This window comes from Poromitra crassiceps (genome assembly GCF_964638095.1).
Source record: "Poromitra crassiceps genome assembly, chromosome: 2".
Classification (NCBI taxonomy): Eukaryota; Metazoa; Chordata; class Actinopteri; order Beryciformes; family Melamphaidae; genus Poromitra; species Poromitra crassiceps.
Window position 1 is genome coordinate 22,268,141 of NC_139624.1, and position 19,726 is coordinate 22,287,866.

The 19,726-nt window shown below is 45.3% G+C and overlaps 1 protein-coding gene across 2 annotated transcripts in view; it reads right to left on the reverse strand.

Moving 5' to 3' along the window:
- LOC310795151 (serine/threonine-protein kinase 38-like) overlaps positions 1-13,297 on the reverse strand; it is a 35,951-nt gene extending 22,654 nt beyond the window's left edge. For both annotated transcript variants that reach the window (XM_083657196.1, XM_083657197.1), the window contains exons 1-2: positions 13,074-13,297; positions 4,449-4,588 (exon numbers count right to left, since the gene is read on the reverse strand). In XM_083657196.1, the coding sequence (XP_083513322.1) occupies positions 4,449-4,582 (134 nt within the window). In that variant the 5' untranslated portion in view covers positions 4,583-4,588; positions 13,074-13,297. The remainder of the gene's footprint in view (positions 1-4,448; positions 4,589-13,073) is intronic.
- Positions 13,298-19,726: the final 6,429 nt, after the last annotated feature.

Sequence of the window (19,726 nt, forward strand, 5' to 3'; positions counted from 1 at the left end):
GTAGCTTCCTTGCCAAAAGTTTGGTTGCTTTTGAGCCTGACTCATAGTATTTCTGTTTTGTAAATATCTTGTGTTTCCCCCCCCAATTTCCTGTGAATACAAATATATTTATTTAATTTCTCATTTTCTTTCTTTTTGTCAACAGACCTGGATTTGTTCCCATAACCAGAGCTAATTCTAACAGTGGTTCTCAGACGGGGGGTCGGAACTGCCCAGGGGGTCACTAGATGATTTATGTGGTCCATAACACAATTATATCTACTATAGAGATGTATAGTGTATTTCTTTCTTTAAAAAAAAAAAAGATTGTTTTTCTTGTGAAATATTGAATAGCTTTCAGCCTCTAGGCCTCCTCTGATAACGGGGTATATGCACAAAACCTGAAGTTAAATTCAATAGGTCTGCAATCGATATGAGACAATATATGCCCACTTAACACAATCAGCTACACAATGTAATACCTCAATGGCGCTTAAGACTTTTCAGAATCAGAATCAGAATCAGAAAGACTTTAATGATCCCCGGGGGGAAATTGGGACAAGTTACAGTAGCTCGCTCACAGAACACACATAGCATAAATAAAATAAAAATAAACAGTAGTAAATGCAATATTAAGCAATAAGCAGAAAAACACAACATAGCATAGAATAACTAGTAAATGCGATAGAAGCAAAGCACAAAATAAGTAGAATGTCTAAGTAGCAAAATACCAATACGTAGAGTAAGTATAGTATACATTCCGTGTCAATTATCATTATTGCCTGTGACATATTGCACATATTGCACGTGATTTATATTAGTCGGCTTGCCCTATACGTTACACGTGGCTCAGCCAGGCACAGTTAACCTATCGGCTGGCTCAGTCTCAGGGAGACTGAGCATCTCCGAGGTGCTCTTTTAAGAGAGGCATTAAATAGACCAATGGCCACAGGCAGGAATGATTTCCTGTGCCTCTCCGTATTGCATCTAGGTGGAATCAGTCTCTCACTGAACGTGCTCCTGTGTTTGACTAGCACGTCGTGGAGTGGGTGCGAGTCATTGTTCATGATGGAGCGTAGCCTGGACAACGCTCTCTTCTCTGACACCGCAGTCAGAGAGCCCAGATCCAGCCCCACAATGTCCCTGGCCTTACGGATCAGTTTGTTGAGTCTGTTGGCATCTGCTGCCTTCAGCCTGCTGCCCCAGCACACAATAGCATACAGGAAGGCACTAGCCACTACCGACTCGTAGAACATCCTCAGCATGGTCCGGCAGACGTTGAAGGACCTCAGCCGTCTCAGGAAGTAGAGACGGCTTTGCCCCTTCTTGTAGAGTGCATCAGAGTTCTTAGCCCAGTCCAGTTTATTGTCAATGTACACTCCAAGGTACTTGTAATCCTCCACTATGTCAACACTGACGCCGTGGATTGAGACAGGGGTCACCGGAGCCTTGACCCTCCTCAGGTCCACCACCAGCTCCTTTGTCTTTGACACGTTGAGCTGCAGGTGGTTCAGCTCACACCAAGTGACAAAGTTGGCCACCACATCCCGATACTCATCATCGTCACCATCTTTGATACATCCCACTATCGCAGAGTCATCAGAGAACTTCTGAAGGTGGCAAGACTCTGTCTGGTAGGTGAAGTCCGTGGTGTAGATGGTGAAGAAGAAGGGAGAGAAGACCGTCCCCTGTGGTGCTCCCGTATTGCTGACCACTCTGTCTGACACACAGTTCTTCAGGCGCACATACTGTGGTCTGCCAGACAGGTAGTCCACAATCCAGGCCACCAGGGGGGCATCCACTCGCATCGCTGTCAGCTTCTCACCCAGTAGAGCCGGCCTGATGGTGTTGAAAGCACTGGAGAAGTTAAAGAACATGACTCTCACAGTGCTGGCCGGGTTGTCAAGGTGGGCGTAGGCGCGGTTGGTAAGGTAGATGACCGCATCCTCCACTCCCAGTCGGGGCTGGTAGGCGAACTGGAGGGGGTCAAGGGAAGGTTTGACCATAGGCCTGAGCTGCTCCAGGACGAGTTTCTCCAGGGTCTTCATGATGTGGGACGTCAAAGCTACCGGCCTGTAGTCATTGGAGCCACTGGGTCTTGGCTTTTTCGGTACAGGAACTATACAGGACATTTTCCACATCACGGGGACCTTTTGGAGACTCAGGCTCTTGTTGAAGATCAGCTGTAGTACATCACACAGCTGGGGGGCACAGGCTTTGAGCACCATGGGACTGACGCCATCCGGGCCGGCTGCTTTCCTTGTGTGTAGTCTCAACAGCTGATTCTTCACCTGGTCAGCTGTGATGGTCAGCGTGGGTGGGGGGGGGGGGGGTGGCATCATCAGCTCTGAGGCCCATCGGGGGGGGGGGAGGGGGGGTGTGACCTTGTCACTGGGAGACGGGGTATGGCCTGGAGGATGAGGGGGGGGGGGGGGAGGTGGGCCATCAGCCGGGGCCAGAGGGAGAGAGGGGGGGGGGGAGAGCAGTGTGGCGGGGGCTGCTGTTTGTATACTGCAGTCAGGGGAGTCAGGGGAGGGGGCCCCCGGGCCAGCCGAAAAATAAGGCTCTTTCACACCGGCCTTGAAAGCCCAAAAATGCACGGAAAATAGGATTCGCGCCTCCGATGTGAAAGTCGTGAATGCGCTTTGGTGGACAATTGTTTTACGCCTTTTGTCCCGCGATGGGAGGTAGTAACAGTGCCGGGTTACCTGGCAACCCGCCTCCACTTGAAAGGTCGTCGCAGCGAGCCGGAAAAGGTGGGAATGGTCAGCTCATTCATAAAAAAATTACAGGGGAAATCACCTCATGTGATCAAGAAAAGTGCAGGAGTGAAAGTAAAAAAAGTAGCCTATACAATCATGACTGCAGGGACGCCAGGAGGAATGCTCTGTGCGGTTAGGCTTTATGCTCAAACGATGTTGACATTAGTAGGTAGGCTACAATTAACGGATATAATAATAAGCTTCAGAGGGCTATAGCTGTCTGTGGCGAGTTGGTCTGACTCAGACCAGGTTATTCCCTCTCGAAATCAGCTCTGTGCATTCCCTTACAAAAACTACTAACGTTATTAGTCATGTGCATTTATAGCCCATACTATTCCCCCGACGAACGTTATGCAGACTGCAGCTGTTTGATATGCGGGCGGTCGTGTATCGTTTCAATTTTAGTAGGACACCATATCGATCTGCCCGCCCACCTTGCGAGTGCGGCGGCGGAGCCCGTTTTGGCGAGTCCGCCCACCATGCGAGTGCACCTATCCTCTCCCAGCTCAGCGGACTAGGAGAAGGAGGGAGGGAAGTATTGTTGTTGAATTAATTCGTTCATCATACAGTAGCCTAGGCTACACTAACCTATGAAAATATTTATTTGGGCTAGGAGGAGCTGGAAATCCCTCCGCTCGCCTTTCAATCCGGGAGCAGGGGATTTCACCTGAAAGTACACCACAGCACGGGAAAGTGGCCGTGCTGCTTGGCGCTGTGTGAAAGCAATTTCTGTGGCGAGGGTGCGAGCTTTGCGGGACTCCTAAACGTCAATTTTTGCGCGATCTGTGTGTGAAAGAGCCTACTGATTCAATTTGTTGGCCCGATCAACCCCCCCCTCCACCCCCCCACCCCCCGCTTGGTTAAAGCCAGTAATGGCTTTCACACCTCTCCACACTTCCCTCATGCTGTTTTGCTGGAGCTTTGCTTCAAGCTTCGACCTGTAGCATTCTTTAGCCACTTTAATGCTTTTAATACTTTATAATTGATTTAGCAACTTTTAATACTTTTCAGGACCGCGCGGATAGCCTGGATAATCCAATGAAATTACTTGAAGAGGGGAAACCATTTTTGGGGGTTGGCATACAGTATGTAGCAGGTGATGGCGTTGTGAGTAGGCATTGCTTCATTTGAAGAGGTCAAGAGCCAAAATGTTTGAGAAGCCCTGTTTTGACAGTTATGATGTATTCATGCATTGACCCAAAACAGGGTCACCAGGCTCAGGTTGAGGAGGGAATTCTCCAAACAGTAAACAGCCATTGAGTGGCAGGGTGGATAAGTGGTTAGAGAGACATCCCCATAACCAAAAAAGGTTGCAGGTTTGATCCCGGTGTAGGTACGGATTCTACTCGGGTTACCGATTCGGCTCGCCCTACCGGAAGTGCTCGGCTCGGGGTCGGCAACGGGGTCTAACCCATGGGTCTAACCCTAACCGCTAACCCTAACTCTTATTCATATTTTTAATGTTTATCATGTCTGATAACATCAGTAGCTTAGCGTTAGCCTGTTAGCTAATCTAAAGCGGTCGGCCATTTTGCCCATGTTAATCCCACCCGACGTGCAGCCAATCAGATGCCTACCCGGGCTATTTCTGAAGGCGAGCCAGATCGGCACCGACACCGGCAACAGCAAATGTGTCCTGTCAAAGATAAAAGGTCTAACAGGACCGTCCGGTGGTTTTTGATGTTTGGGATGTCCAGTCTGTCCTACCTCATCTCGCGCTCCTCGTGCTGGGTGAGCAGGGTGCTGTAGAAGTTCTCCAGTGTCAGCTTGGCCACGGTCACCCTCTCCCGGGTGTGGTTGCTCATGGGAAGGGCTTCTGCAGTCCCTCCCGTCATGGCCATACTCTCCTGCAGGTAGAAACACAAACAAAGAGGAAAGAGTCAGAACATAGTTCAAAATCGCTGCTTTAGCTGTCCATCTCTGTGGGTTCATCTCAGGGTTAGTTTTCTCCATCGTGTGGGGTGACAGGTGGTTAGAAGTCCAAGGTTCAATCTCTAGCAACAGCTAATGTGTAATACCTCACATTCACCCATTCACACTCACATTCACACAGCGAGGGGAGCAGTTAGGGCAGTGGTAATCAACATTGCCCTACTCAGGAGACACATTGACAAGAAATACTTTTGCAAGAGCCACAATCCTTTCTTCACCTGAAACCAGTTTGGTTCAGTTTGAGTCTCGCCAGCTCTTCAGCTCTCCACCTTTCAGGAAGTTGGATCTTGGGTGCTTCATTTTGTGATGTTGTTGCAAAATGGGACCCTTTGATTTGTGAAATGACGTCACCACAAAACAAATGCATTTTCCTGAACCCATGCATATGCATGGATACAAAGAAGAACAAGTTCCCAGTCCGCTTTAAATGTTCAATATTCCACTTCATATTTACGTTTCTTCTTACGTTCTTCCCACTTCCCACCTAATTCACCCATTTTGTGTCTAAAAGGCAGGAAGTAACATGTTTTACACAGGGTTCCCACACCTTCCTCAACATCAAAGTCAAGGACCTTTCAAGGACTTTCAAGGACCTTTTCCCCAAATTCAAGGACTCAACATGGCATAGTTTGAGACATGAATCAAGCTTAATTACTGTTACAACAATAATATATTGGGAGAAGAATCAGGGAGAGGAGCGTTATTACGGAACCCACCGCGGTTTTGGGCAGACCACGCCCTGCGCCCGCCTACGCAGCAGTCAAGGATTGGCCAGGAGCGAGGCTTTGTTCCCTTTTGACAGCTTGAATCTCCCACACAAACACTCTGCGACCAGCCAAGCTATTTCATTAACCAACTGAATTACTCTTGATAGCAGACATTGAAATAAATGATGGTACGTTCCTTAGTTTAATATATGAATGCTAATGTGGCTTCATTGGATCAATACCGCTTGACCATGCAACCAATATTAGTCTTATTTATTTGAGTACGGTAATTATGCTACCCGACTTGTACACAGCAATGGGATTTGTGCAGTGATCCTCACACCGCTGTATTCAAACATGACACACTCACACCACTCACACTCCCTGATGAAGGCTCCTGCGTGAGCACAAACATGTTGGTGTTTTTAGCATCTACAGTAGCCATGTCCTAATAAAGGCCTTTTCACTTTTCTCTACCAGTCTCGCCGTGGAATTGTTAAAGTTTGCTCCTACTCTACAAAAGTTTTTTTTTTACAAGAGACAAACTTTTCCTTTCTGTTAATATTTATGTTTGGTTTGGTTTCCTTGACCAACAAGCAACTAATTGCCACTGAGTGCCAAGGATCAAGTGATAAGAAGGGAGCAGAAAGAGATGTTTCCTCTTCTAGCTTGTAGATAACAGCCTCGTGTGGGCAGAGGAGGAACAGCCTCGTGTGGGCAGAGGAGGAACAGCCTCTTGCGGGCAGAGGAGGAACAGCCTCGTGTGGGCAGAGGAGGAACAGCCTCGTGTGGGCAGAGGAGGAACAGCCTCGTGTGGGCAGAGGAGGAACAGCCTCTTGCGGGCAGAGGAGGAACAGCCTCGTGCGGGCAGAGGAGGAACAGCCTCGTGTGGGCAGAGGAGGAACAGCCTCTTGCGGGCAGAGGAGGAACAGCCTCGTGTGGGCAGAGGAGGAACAGCCTCTTGCGGGCAGAGGAGGAACAGCCTCGTGTGGGCAGAGGAGGAACAGCCTCTTGTGGGCAGAGGAGGAACAGCCTCTTGTGGGCAGAGGAGGAACAGCCTCGTGCGGGCAGAGGAGGAACAGCCTCTTGTGGGCAGAGGAGGAACAGCCTCGTGCGGGCAGAGGAGGAACAGCCTCGTGTGGGCAGAGGAGGAACAGCCTCTTGCGGGCAGAGGAGGAACAGCCTCTTGTGGGCAGAGGAGGAACAGCCTCGTGTGGGCAGAGGAGGAACAGCCTCTTGCGGGCAGAGGAGGAACAGCCTCATGCGGGCAGAGGAGGAACATACAGTCGGGGCGAGGGGAGGGGATGTGAGTGGGACATGTAACTTCACCAAAGCACTTCAACATCACGTCATGAAAAGCAGGATTGGGCTTGATTAGCTGGCACAGAGATAAGAGAGCTGTGCAGCCTGGAGACAGGAGGTGTGTTTGGTCTAGACGCTCCCCGCTCCCACAAACCTCTGTCTGAACAACAAGGCACTTCCTGACTTCTCAGACAAAGCGTGGAAAACGAGACGTGGGCACCGAGGCTGTTCACTTTGATGCCAGTACAGATGTAAATCTGTCTTTCTTTCTACCAGCCACTTTTCAAGTTGAGCTTTGCAGGAATGTTCTTCTCAGGTAACTGAGAAGAACATTGGTAGAAGGAATTGGTTAGGGAAGCCCACCCCCTCACAGAAATCCTCTGAAGTGACTGCAATCTCAGACTAGAAGAGGAAAGGTTTACGAGTTGACAATTCAGTCTGAATATCAGGCTAGCTAAACACAGCTACACTGATCCCACTCTTACAAGGAACAAACATACCATAGCTACACTGCTCACACTGTTTTTCCCACTCCATATGTGAAAAGGAACAAACACAGCTACACTGATCACACCCTTACACCCAATGTACACCAGATGTGTTACAGCTCTGTGCGGATCAGGTAAAACTGCCGGAACAGACTCTCGCCCATGTTAATAGATGGGCAATACAGTACATGAGGTACGGAAAAAATACGCTGTTCTATTTGTTGGATCCCGCATACGTCTGACAGATTACATGAGTGTGGGTCTGTTCGCAGCCGTACCGGCGCCGTACCGCATCTGTTCCGGAGCTGGTGGACAATGGACATTAACCCTGAAGCCGAATGTCCACTAGCTCCGTTCCGGCTCTCCGATATGGAAGCGGAACGTCCTGTGCCGCATCGGAGACACTCCGGAACGGAATTCAATGTACACCGCCATCGACTGCGTCACTACTAGGGATGGGCATCGAATTTCGAATTTTCGAATAATCGTTGTTATTATCAAGGTCGACTTTTATTACTGAAAGTCGAAATTCGATTATTTTTTTTTGTGAGTGAAATGTTGCATTGTCTCCCCTGATTCTAAGTATAGTCAAATCGCTTGGTTTGAGCAAGTAAAACAATTTTTATAAGCATTTTAAGCAAGGTTTATGGAAAAATGAATGGCGGATGAAATCCCATGAAGAGGGAGAGGGGGTGACTTTGGCACCCCTTTGGCACTCAGACCTGAGCCTACTAAATATTTAATGAACCACTCATGATTGTCAAAACTGTTTTTTATTTTTGAAAATGTCAATGTCATGTAACATGTTCCAACATGTTACTTCAGTGGTGCAATGCTTGTTTGAGCTAAAAATCCACAGCAGAAGCTTTTTCTATTAATTAATAAAGCCTTAGACTTAGAATCAGGGGAGACAATGCAACATTTCACTCACATTTTTTTTTTTTTTTTTTTTTTTTTTTCCGAATTTCGATTAAAAGTCGACATTGGCCAGCGAATTTCGAATAGTGTTTTTGCTAGAAATGCCCATCCCCATGCTTCTCCGTCAAAATATAGCATTTCCACACTTGTCAGAGGCATGCGGGTCCATGAAAAATAGACCAGATGCGGAAAACGAACGGAGCGGCACAAACTGCCGTGCGGGTTCTGGACGGCTTCCGCACGGGAAACCGTTGAAACCAAAACATAAATACTGTAGGCTACATGAATGGAAATGTTTGATCATTAATATCTACTTTTAGAAATTATATAGGCTGAAATCAAATCACTGTGCATAATTGGGAAAGTGTCTTTATTGACACATGAAAAGGCTGTTATTTACTTTGTCACCACCTGGTGAGTACGGTAAATATATGTGTAACTAAAACCATTAAAATTGACAACAGGTCTGCAACTTTTTTTCCCCATGTATCTACTTCGTGCAAAAAAGGTTGGGAACCCCTGTGTTACATAACTGGACAGTCATGTAATTCAGGGTACAGCTCAAAAAACACATTTTGGTATCACTAACCAAATCGATATTGAAATTAATCGAATCGGAATCGAATCAAATCGAATCGAAATTAATCGATTCGCAACCTTGTGAATCGGAATCTAATCGATTCTTGAAATTTGAACCAATACCCAGCTCTAGTTATTAAAACAGCACCAGACACCAGTCAAACGCTCAAATGAGGGAAATTAACTGCTGTGTTCTCTGAATAAATGTGAGGTAAAGAGAAAACATCCAGGAGGAGAAGCCTGGTGAGCAGTGAGCACACTGCTGTCTGCCTCTGCTGATCTGACGTCAGTGACGTGCATCTCAATTGTCTTCCTACGAAAATAGCTACACTATTAATTTAAAGTTTCTTGATTATTCAGAGGTACGTAAAATGGATTACAAGACGCCACTCTTCAATTCAGCATATATAATCCACAGAGCAGTCACTGTATGTGAACAAAATGTTATTTCTCGTGAGTCTCCTGTTATCCCGCAGTCTTCTTCCGTTAAAACTGCATGTTTTTTTTATGGAGTTTGGTTACTTATCGCATTTTCCTTTTGTCGACACACCAACTTTTCCACCTCCCTCAAGCGTGATTTCCCCCCCGATATTTAGAGTTTTTTTTCCGAATTTTGCAGTGTTTCCACTCAGGTTTTTTCATGAATAAATTCAAAATTAGAGCCCGCCCGATACTGGATTTTTGAGGCCGATGCCGATACCGATATTAGGGAGTAAAAAAATTCCGATACCGATAATATCAGCCAATATTCTTTTTTTTTTCTTTTTTTTTTAATCAAATTTTTATCCCCCATTAGTGCTAATTTTTTATTTATTTATCCTGGTTGCTGCTCCACCCTCTGCCGATCTGGGGAGAACCGAAAACTGGCTCCATGCTTCCACATGGGCAGTTAGCCAGCCGCTTCTTTTCACCTGACAGGGGAAGCTTCACCGGTAGGGCATAGCACAGCACAACATAGCATAGGGAGTTCCCCTCCCTCCGAACAGGCGCCCTTAACGACCAGAGGAGGCACCACATCAGCAACCCTCAAATATCAAACACTTGACAAAGATATGAGTTGACATGAATTGAAATATGTAATGTAGGCAGGATATTTTACAGCTTATTAATAAACTCAATGCAATGAAACAGTAAACTTAGCTGGGAATTTAATAATTATAAATAACTAGAAACACAAAAACACAATAGAACAAATACGGTAGTTAAGAAAAAATATCAAATATACACAACATGCTGTCTATAACTTAAAAAAAAAAAAAAAAAACTGCAATATCGGCGCACCATATCGGCCGATACGATATATCGGTAATCGGCCAATATCGGCCGATAATATCGGCGAACCGATATATCGGTCGGGCTCTATTCAAAATGCACATTAAACAGGTGGATGGAAACCGACCTACTCCACACAACTCTGACACCAGAATGTATTCAAATATTTGGTAGATTAATGCTGCTGTTCAATTTTATTTTAGGAGTGGTGTTGATAGGATATGTCTTGTAATGACTAGCGCACCATGACCTAACAAGCTAATGTCTGCTTGTCACACTTCTACCTTCCAGTCCCAGTTTGGGCCACACCCAGGAGCGATCTGTGTAATAAAGTCTTAACTGTTAACAGTCGCCAGCAGTCTGTTGGCAGGCAGGGTGAACTTTATGATCTGACAGGCAGGTAATGGCCAGAGAGTTATATTACAATCAATGCTATTCATGCATTTTGGAAGGAAATAATCATTAGCTGGAAAGATTGTTTAACAAATCAAATCAATAGAAGATCCACTGTCTATAAATGTGCTTATTATTTGTAAACCTTTTAAAAAATGAACTGAAATCGATCAGTTTCTAGGAGAAGGTGTCCACTTTCTTTCTCCAGATGATGCATCTCTCATTTTGGAATGCATGCAACAAAGGCTCACACACTCACACGCACGCACACGCACGCACACACACACACACACACACACACACACACACACACACACACACACACACACACACACACACACACACACACACACACACACACACACACACACACACACACACACACACACACACACACACACACACACACACACACACACACACACACACACTCCACCCTAAAGTACGTAAGTAGCTGGACAGGAAACAGCTTCCGTCCTGAATGAAAAGGCCCAGTCATGATGCCAGAGTGAGGAAGAGTGTTGCGCACTTGGATGACGGACACACACACACAGACACGCACACACACACACACACACACACACACACACACACACACACACACACACACACACACACACACCAAGCTTTCACTGCCAAATTTCAAAAACAACCAACCCCTAATGAAAAATGACTGCGACTATGATGATGTTCCACAACTAGAGCTGCAGCGATGAATCAATTCATCGATTAGTTGTCAACTATTAAATGAATCGCCAACTATTTTGATCATCGATTCATTTGTTTGAGTACCGTAATTAAAAAAAACTCTGATTCCAGCTTAAGACATCTATGGCAGGAGATGGGTTGTGGACAAAACAAGACATTTGAGGTGGGACGTCATCTTGGGCTTTGGGAAACACTGATCAACATTTTTTACTATTTCCTGACATTTTATAGACCAAAACAACAGATCAATTTATCGAGAAAATAATCGACAGATTAAAGCGACATTGAAATAGTCGTTAGTTAGTTGCAGCCCTAACCACAACACTCAAGTGCAAAATATGTCAGCGGCAGCAGGTGGAATATAACAGTAACCTTATGGTTTCCCTAGAATATATTCCTTTAATAATAACTTAATCTATAGCACCATTTTAAAAACGTTTACAGAGTGCTTTACATACAATAACACACAAAGAGACAGTTATGTAAAAGTACCACATACAGTAGTATAAAATAAAGTTAGATTAAAAAAAAATACTTAAAAATAGAAATACATTTGTCCACCAGTATCCTTCAAAAGTTTAGTTATTTTTCACAAGGGCTTGCTATGAGCCAACCCTCTGTTTTCCTGTTGAATACAATACTATTTATACTCTGTGTAGTCAAAAGAAAAAAAGGCTTCACTTTCCCCTATACTGTGTATATAGTGTGTACTTTCCCGTATACTGTGTATATAGTGTGTACAATTGTTGGCATTTTACCAACAGCCTGCCCTCAGGAGAAAAACATAGGCAATTTGAAGAAGAAGAAAAAGTAGCCTAAAGGAAAACAAATTAAACAGACACAGTGTCCGTTACTCCGTAATGATGCAATTGAGGAATATGATTTCTACGGGTAACGGAATTGGAATACTGTTACAGTATATTAAAGTGCGATATTAAGTGTTATATAAATGTACTGCCAATATCAAAGGATATGGTATTTGATGCAGAACATGTAATGGTAACCTATAATGGTAACCTATATATTATGACTGGTATGTATTTGATTTGTTGAACTGTCTTATTTGATTCATGTTTTGATTTATGTTTAGGGTCGAGACAAACTATCCTAGAAGTGGGATTTCATGGAATTCAATGATGTTTCCTGTCGTTCCAATTCCAGTCAGTTCATGGATGGCTTCAGGTTTGGACTGACAACAAAGCAACCAGAGGGTCAGACTCTAACCTTAACATGCAGCTCAACGGGTTCTTCAAAAATGCAGTGAATGCCTCCAGCAGCATCTCCATCTGATCAGCCTCAATTATAAACCTTCAACCCTACAAACACGTTCCTAAACACATATCACACTATTTAAACATGCCCACCTTTTCTCTGATGCTCATGCATTCCCTTATACGGCCAATAAATAAAAAATACACATATCACATGTGCTTAAAAGGTTTCAACATAAGCAAATCAATAAATAAACAAACAAATCTATTTGTACAAGTAGATGACATTCATTCAAAATATATTCTGTCTGTAGTTGTAGTAACACCAGAAGTAGAAAATGTTTTTCCCCCCAAGTGGCCAAATCATATTTGATCAATGTCATCGATCAATTTTGAATATAACATCAATATTGTTATAGACTTGTGCATATTTTTAAACATTTTAGTCAAATGTATAGGGTATCATTTGCAGCCTGGGAGAGGGTACAACCCCCTGCCTGGGACGTGCCCTGGTGAAGGATATTGGGTTATTCTACACTGATATCGAGTTTATACTGCAATTCGCTTCTGTTTTGGGCTGTTTTATACTGCTATTAGCTTATTTTATAGCAGTAGTGAGCCGTGTTATACTGCCAAACTGCCATTATCTTATTTTAGAATATTGACCTATTTTATCCTCATCTTACTTTATACCAATATTGAGCCATTTTAAACTGATATTGGTTTATCTGTACGCTGGTCTGTCTGACAGGTTCGTGACAGATTCTCAATAGAAAGCCAACCAGGTGAAGATAAACAGCTTTATGGATAAGTCATCCTTACCTCCGTGTCCTGCTCCAGAGTCAATGATTGGCTTGCAGCCAGCACACCTCCCAGCTGAAAGAAAGATGTGAATGTGTCTCTGTGACTAATGTGTGTGTCTGTGGCTGTGAAGCTGTGAGCTACCTCCTGTAGACCAGCCGAGCTTCAGCCCTAAACATTGCCGATATAGAAAACAACAAATCCCCCTGCCAGAGGCTGACAGCTAGCAGCTAGCTAAGCTGAAATAGTGTGCAAATAATTGACTGCCTCCATGCGTTTCCCCTTGACCCATGGATCTATTATGCTCTGACCTCGACATCCAGCGCTTCCCTTCTTTTCCTATGAAAATATTAAAACAAGCTGCTTCCTGGGAGGCGTTGCTCACCATTCGCTCGTCATGACGCAACGGCGTAGCGGGTTAACGACGTCGTCAGGAACCAATCATTGAGGGGCAGGGGGGCGGGCGTTTGCCTCTGACCAATCAGGACCGGAATACGCCTGGGAGTGACGTGTACCTCGACCAATGAGGAGATTTTGACCCTCCCAGCGCCCGTCCGTGCAGTCTGTTGCGTACCAGGAGGACGCAGCAGCTACATGACGGCAGGAGTTGAATGCTGAACTGAATTACGTTAGTTACGTAACGGGTTATATTTAGTGCAGAAGTGTGTTGTTAACCCTTATGAATAATCCTATGATATATTTTGAAATGATACTATGTAAATATCACAGCATTATGTAAGAGTAGACTTTAGAGATACCATAGGAAAATAGAAAATACCATAAGGTCACAAAGGTCAATAAAATGTCTGTCTCATTAACAAATTGAGGGTTATTGTTGAAAAATTGTAGTCTATAAAAAAATTAGCCTACTGTATATGAGGGATCAGCTGAGCAGCATTTTGGTAAACAAACCGTGTTTCCGGGGGGAAACGGCAATGGGAGCCTATGGAGCCAGCCTTGAGTGCTCACTCTAGCCCCGGCTGTGCCCACAATAAAATTAAGTTATTATGGATATGACCATAGGAGACACACAAAGAGTTTTGTTGTTGTTGTTAGATAAAGACAGATCTGAGAGACCATGTTATAATTTTAGATATCAGCATGTTACATTTTTGCCTACAATAAAGGTGATCATTGCTTAAAATAGGAATTGCTGATTATTATTATTATTTAAAATTTGGAGACATTGCTTTCTAGAAATCCAGATGAATATCGAGACGTTTCCTCCTATTGCTCAAACAAAAGGCCCCAAAGTCATTCACCCTATCTGACATCCTTTATTTCCTTGTTTCCTTGCTTGATCAGTGTGTGCCAAAGATCTTTAGCACAAAGAACAAGTGTAATGGCGCTCATACAGTGTCCCGCCTACTCCTGAAATGTGCAGGTAACAAAACTATAGATAACAAAACAACAACGCTTCACTGCTGGAAAGAGTAGGCTACTATACTGTCCTGCTCAAGTAGGCTACTGTTACTTTGCTGATATTTTACAGAAGTACATAGAAGTCAAATGTAACTGGTGTAAAATTCACTCCATTTTGTAATCCTATCCTATCCTACTATTATAATTGGAGAGCTGTCTGTTTGTTTGTCCGGAGTTGTAAGGCACACCATCATTGCTCTGATCGCCTCCAAAATTTGCCAAAATACTTTTCAGGAGTCTGGCATAAATCTGGTGCCCCCAAAAAATGCACCCATGGGGTGGGGGCATGCTATGACACGCTGTGCACGCTGCTGTAATGACATTGTGACATGACATCACTGATGAGATCACAATTGGGGTCATAGACATTGTGACATCACTGGTGGCTCGAGTGACATGACTGATGACATCACAATTGAGGTCATAGCCAAATGTTACATCATCAGTGATGTTATAAAGGTGAGGCTCTATAAGTGGGACTATTAGGCCTTCACACTCATGATGTGATATCCAATGGCTCGAGTGACATCACTGATGGCTCGAGTGACATCACTGAAGACAAGAAATTGGCCCGAGAAACTTGCGCTAAGTGCACGAGTTGGCATGAGTTTGGTCACACCCCAAAAAAGAGTGCGCCCGTGGTTTATTGAGCGCATGAAATAAAGTAGAGATGAGTGTGCGAAGCGTGCAATTTTCTGATTTGTTTCTAATGTTTCCAGTGAAAATAATCTACATAACTCTCCTTTTAGAATCACATGGAAAAGATCACAGCTAACATTTTCTGTTGTAAAAAGGAACTCGGGACATTTTAAATCACACACTTTTTACTTTTACACCGGTAATTTTACTTCTACTTAGGCAGTAACAGTAGCATAATACTGTTCCCTCCCCACCTCCTCCCTTTCCCTGCTCTCCCTCCCCACCTCCTCCCTTTCCCTGCTCTCCACTCCCTCCCCACCTCCTCCCTTTCTCTGCTCTCACCTCCCCATTCCCGTTCCCTCCCCACCTCCTCCCTTTCCCTGCTCTCTCCTCCTCCACACCCCCCCCCACTCCCTCCCCACCTCCTCCCTTTGCATGATCTCTCCTCCCCCACATTCCCTCCCCCTTTCTCCCTGTCTCTCTCTATCATATGATTGTTCAATCATGTTGTTATTATTACTACTGTAATTGTTATTGTGTCAGCTAGATTTAGCTAGACATATTCTCTGTGAAGTCCTCTGAGACATGCTTGTGAATTAGGGCTATACAAGTAAACTTGAGTTTACAGTCTAGTAGCCTATACGCTTTCCACCTGTGGTAAAAGTAGTAACTTCAGGCCCTGACGGTTTAACATCAGACTTGTTGAGTGAGCAGCAGCAGAAGTGGAGGAGGTGTCCTTATTTGGACCGGTACAAAGCCTGCAGTGTGTGAGCCATGATGTCAGCCTGTCCGGGCTGGGTGGACCTACTCGCTCTCCTGGGTGTGGTGCAGTTGTAGACAGGACTGTGTTTTGATGTTGCTCACACCAGTAGAGCCCACTGGTGTGACACAGCAGCTACTGTATATTTACACTCTGGCACAGGAGTTGGTTCCAGTTCCAGAGACGGGGCTGTTGTCCAGGTGCTTGTGACATGAAACCCACCTTGTGTCCCATATTGCTGCTGTCACATGAAAACCTTGTAACTGTAATTTTGGTGATCACATTTTCCTCTATGGCAGGCGTGGGCAATGCTGACCGAGATAAAGTAAGCGAAGGACCAAACATTGGACAATTGAATTGAAAAGGAAAACACAGTACTGAATATGGGGTCATCCCTATGTTCCCCGGGTCCTATGTTCCCCGCTTTTCCCAAATAGGGTCCTATGTTCCCCGCTATGTTCCCTGGGAGAGGTTAGGTTTTGGGTTAGGGTCTGGGGGAGGTTAGGTTTAGGCGTGGGGGGTGGGAGAGGTTAGGTTTTGGGTTAGGGTCTGGGGGAGGTTAGGTTTAGGGTTAGTGAAAAATGGGGAATATAGAACCCGGGGAACATAGAACCCGGGGAACATAGACATGATCCCCTGAATATGCTCAACTCCATTTATGCATGAACTTAACTCAAATCACTGTTCTGTTATTACATGTGTAACTGTGACTGTGTTTACTGTACTACACAGCAGTACAGAGTAGACTACAGTCTGTAGTAATTCCTCGCGAGAATTATTAAGATAATGCTGCCTTTCATCGATTTTTTGGGGGAGTCATTTTGTTTTCCTTTGAGGACGTTGCCGGCCGGATTGAGATGTATTTTGTCCATACGGGCTGAGATGAAACCTTCTAAAAACGCTAAAGTCAGGGCTGCTTTCCTTAGTTCTCTAAAAGCAGACATTTTGGAGATACTGTACGTTTTCACCCCACAGTAAAAATATGCTTAGGTGTGACCAAGTCAACTTCGCTCAAGTTCCAAGTCGGGAGTGTAGTCCAGACTTGAGCCACAAGTCTCAAATCAAGTCCCAAGTCTAAATGTAGATTACCAAGTCAAGTCCAAGTCCTCAAGTCTCAAGTGTTCAAGTAGAACAGCAAGTCAAGTCGGAACCAATCAAGTGTCCAGTATAAATGTAATATCTTAAAAAAACTAATAATCTAGGACTTTTCAGTTGCAATATGGTTTTAATAGGATAAAAACTTGGTAAGAGCATCATGAGTTTGATTAATATCAGGGTTCCCACACCTTCAACATCACATTCAAAGACTTTCAAGGCCCAATTCCCCAAATTCAAGGACCCAACATGGCATAGTGTGAGACATGGATCAAGGTTAATTACAGTGCTACAAAAACAGAGGCTTGAATGTGTGCTGTGCTGCGTTAGCTGCAATTGTAAATGACAGAAATCCATCGACTGCAACGCTTTTTTTAGAAAATATTTTTGTTTTCAGTTGTCGAAAGCTGGAGGCGGAGCACTCAAGCACTTTCAATGACCCATGTCTATTTTCAAAAACTTTGAATCCCTCGATTTTTATTTTTTTAATTCACAAACTTTCAAGGATTTCAAGGACCTGTGGGAATCCTGTAATATAATCAGTTTCAACTTCAATAAATTAAATCATTCCATACAAATTCAGAAAACAATTTAGATTCAGTCGTCTGCTGGAACAAATCTCATCACTTTCAATCTCAGTCATTTGCACAAACACAAGATCTCAAGTCAAGATTTTAGAAACGTTTTCAAGTCATCAAAGCACGAGTCAAAGTCAAGTCACCAGAACCAGTTAAGTCTCAAGTCTCCTAAAACTGCCAGCTTGTTGTATTAGAAAACCGACATTTGGACTAATGTGATAAAACAATGAACCACTTCTAACCATACGAGGGATCAGCCGAGCAGCATTTTGGTAAACAAACCGCGTCACTGGGTCGCAACGGCAATGAAACCCTATGGAGCCCAAGTGGCGCAAGGCTTGAGTGTGTGACTCTAGCCGGCTAACTCTGTTTACATTTTAAAAACTGCGACAGTTCACACAACTTTAACACGACATGCATATATTATACATCAAACTCTTGAGCTACTTCTGCTCTCACTCAGAATGTCAAAATATAAGCGATGTCATGTATAGTTTTTGAGATATTAACGTTTGTTTGGCACAACTCATACTATTAACTGCCGCGGGGTTCCGCATTTCTGGGTGGCAAGTGACGTTACGCTGATTCGTCCTATAGATATGAAGATAAGATAAGATCAATTAATAGTAAAAAATTTAATAAAATCCCTAATTCAAACTTTATTAAAAAAAAAGAAAAAGAAAAAACAGACATTGCAGTGGTGTGAGCAGTTTGTCCATGTTAAGGCAGTCTGAAGAATGTTGAGATTGAGAATGTTGAGATAGACCTAAAGGAGAATTTCAAACATCTCTTTCACATGTGAGACTTAAGATACGACAGAAACATCTAAACAGAAAACACAGAAAACAAAACAAAAGGATGTACAGGAAGAAACGTAAAACAGCAAACAGCAATATTTTTTCCAAACTTTTTTGAGCAACTTCAAAAATGATCAAGACCTGGAAATTACGAAATAATTTTTCCATATACATTTCCAGACTGGTAGGAACCCTGCATGCTTCACCCAATCAATATGGTTTCCCCTCAGACACACTCTTCGAGTGAGTGAGTGTGTGTGTGTGTGTGTGTGTGAGCTTGCCATGATCCCAGTGGCAGGTGTGGAGGTAAAACACAGAAGTCAGCTATCAAAATGTCTTATAGAACGGTTCCTCTCTCTCAGTCCAACACATTCAGAGAGAGAGAGAGAGAGTGTGTTTTGACGCTTGCGGCCAGTGTGTGAGGGGAGAGAGAGTCTTTTCTCTGGGCGGGGTGGGGGGTCAGGACTCAGTCAGTGCTGCCTGGCTGGGCCTGGGCACAGCAGTGTTGTGGGGGTCAGGACTCGGTCGGTGCTGCCTGGCTGGGCCCGGGCAAAGCAGTGTTGTGGGGGTCAGGACTCGGTCGGTGCTGCCTGGCTGGGCCCGGGCAAAGCAGTGTTGTGGGGGTCAGGACTCGGTCGGTGCTGCCTGGCTGGGCCTGGGCACAGCAGTGTTGTGGGGGTCAGGACTCGGTCGGTGCTGCCTGGCTGGGCCCGGGCACAGCAGTGTTGTGGGGGTCAGGACTCGGTGGTGGCTGGCTGGGCCTGGGCAAAGCAGTGTTGTGGGGGTCAGGACTCGGGCGGTGCTGCCTGGCTGGGCCCAGGCACAGCAGTGTTGTGGGGGTCAGGACTCGGGCGGTGCTGCCTGGCTGGGCCCGGGCAAAGCAGTGTTGTGGGGGTCAGGACTCGGTCGGTGCTGCCTGGCTGGGCCCGGGCACAGCAGTGTTATGGGGGTCAGGACTCTGTCGGTGGTGACTGGCTGGGCCCGGGCACAGCAGTGTTGTGGGGATCAGGACTCGGTCGGTGCTGCCTGGCTGGGCCCGGGCACAGCATCATTGTGGGGGTCAGGACTCGGTCGGTGCCCCCTGGCTGGGCCCGGGCACAGCAGTGTTATGGGGGTCAGGACTCGGTCGGTGCTGCCTGGCTGGGCCCGGGCACAGCAGTGTTGTGGGGGTCAGGACTCGGTCGGTGCTGCCTGGCTGGGCCCGGGCACAGCATCATTGTGGGGGTCAGGACTCGGTCGGTGCCCCCTGGCTGGGCCCGGGCACAGCAGTGTTGTGGGGGTCAGGACTCGGTCGGTGCTGCCTGGCTGGGCCCGGGCACAGCAGTGTTGTGGGGGTCAGGACTCGGTCAGTGGTGGCTGGCTGGGCCCGGTGGCGGCAGCATT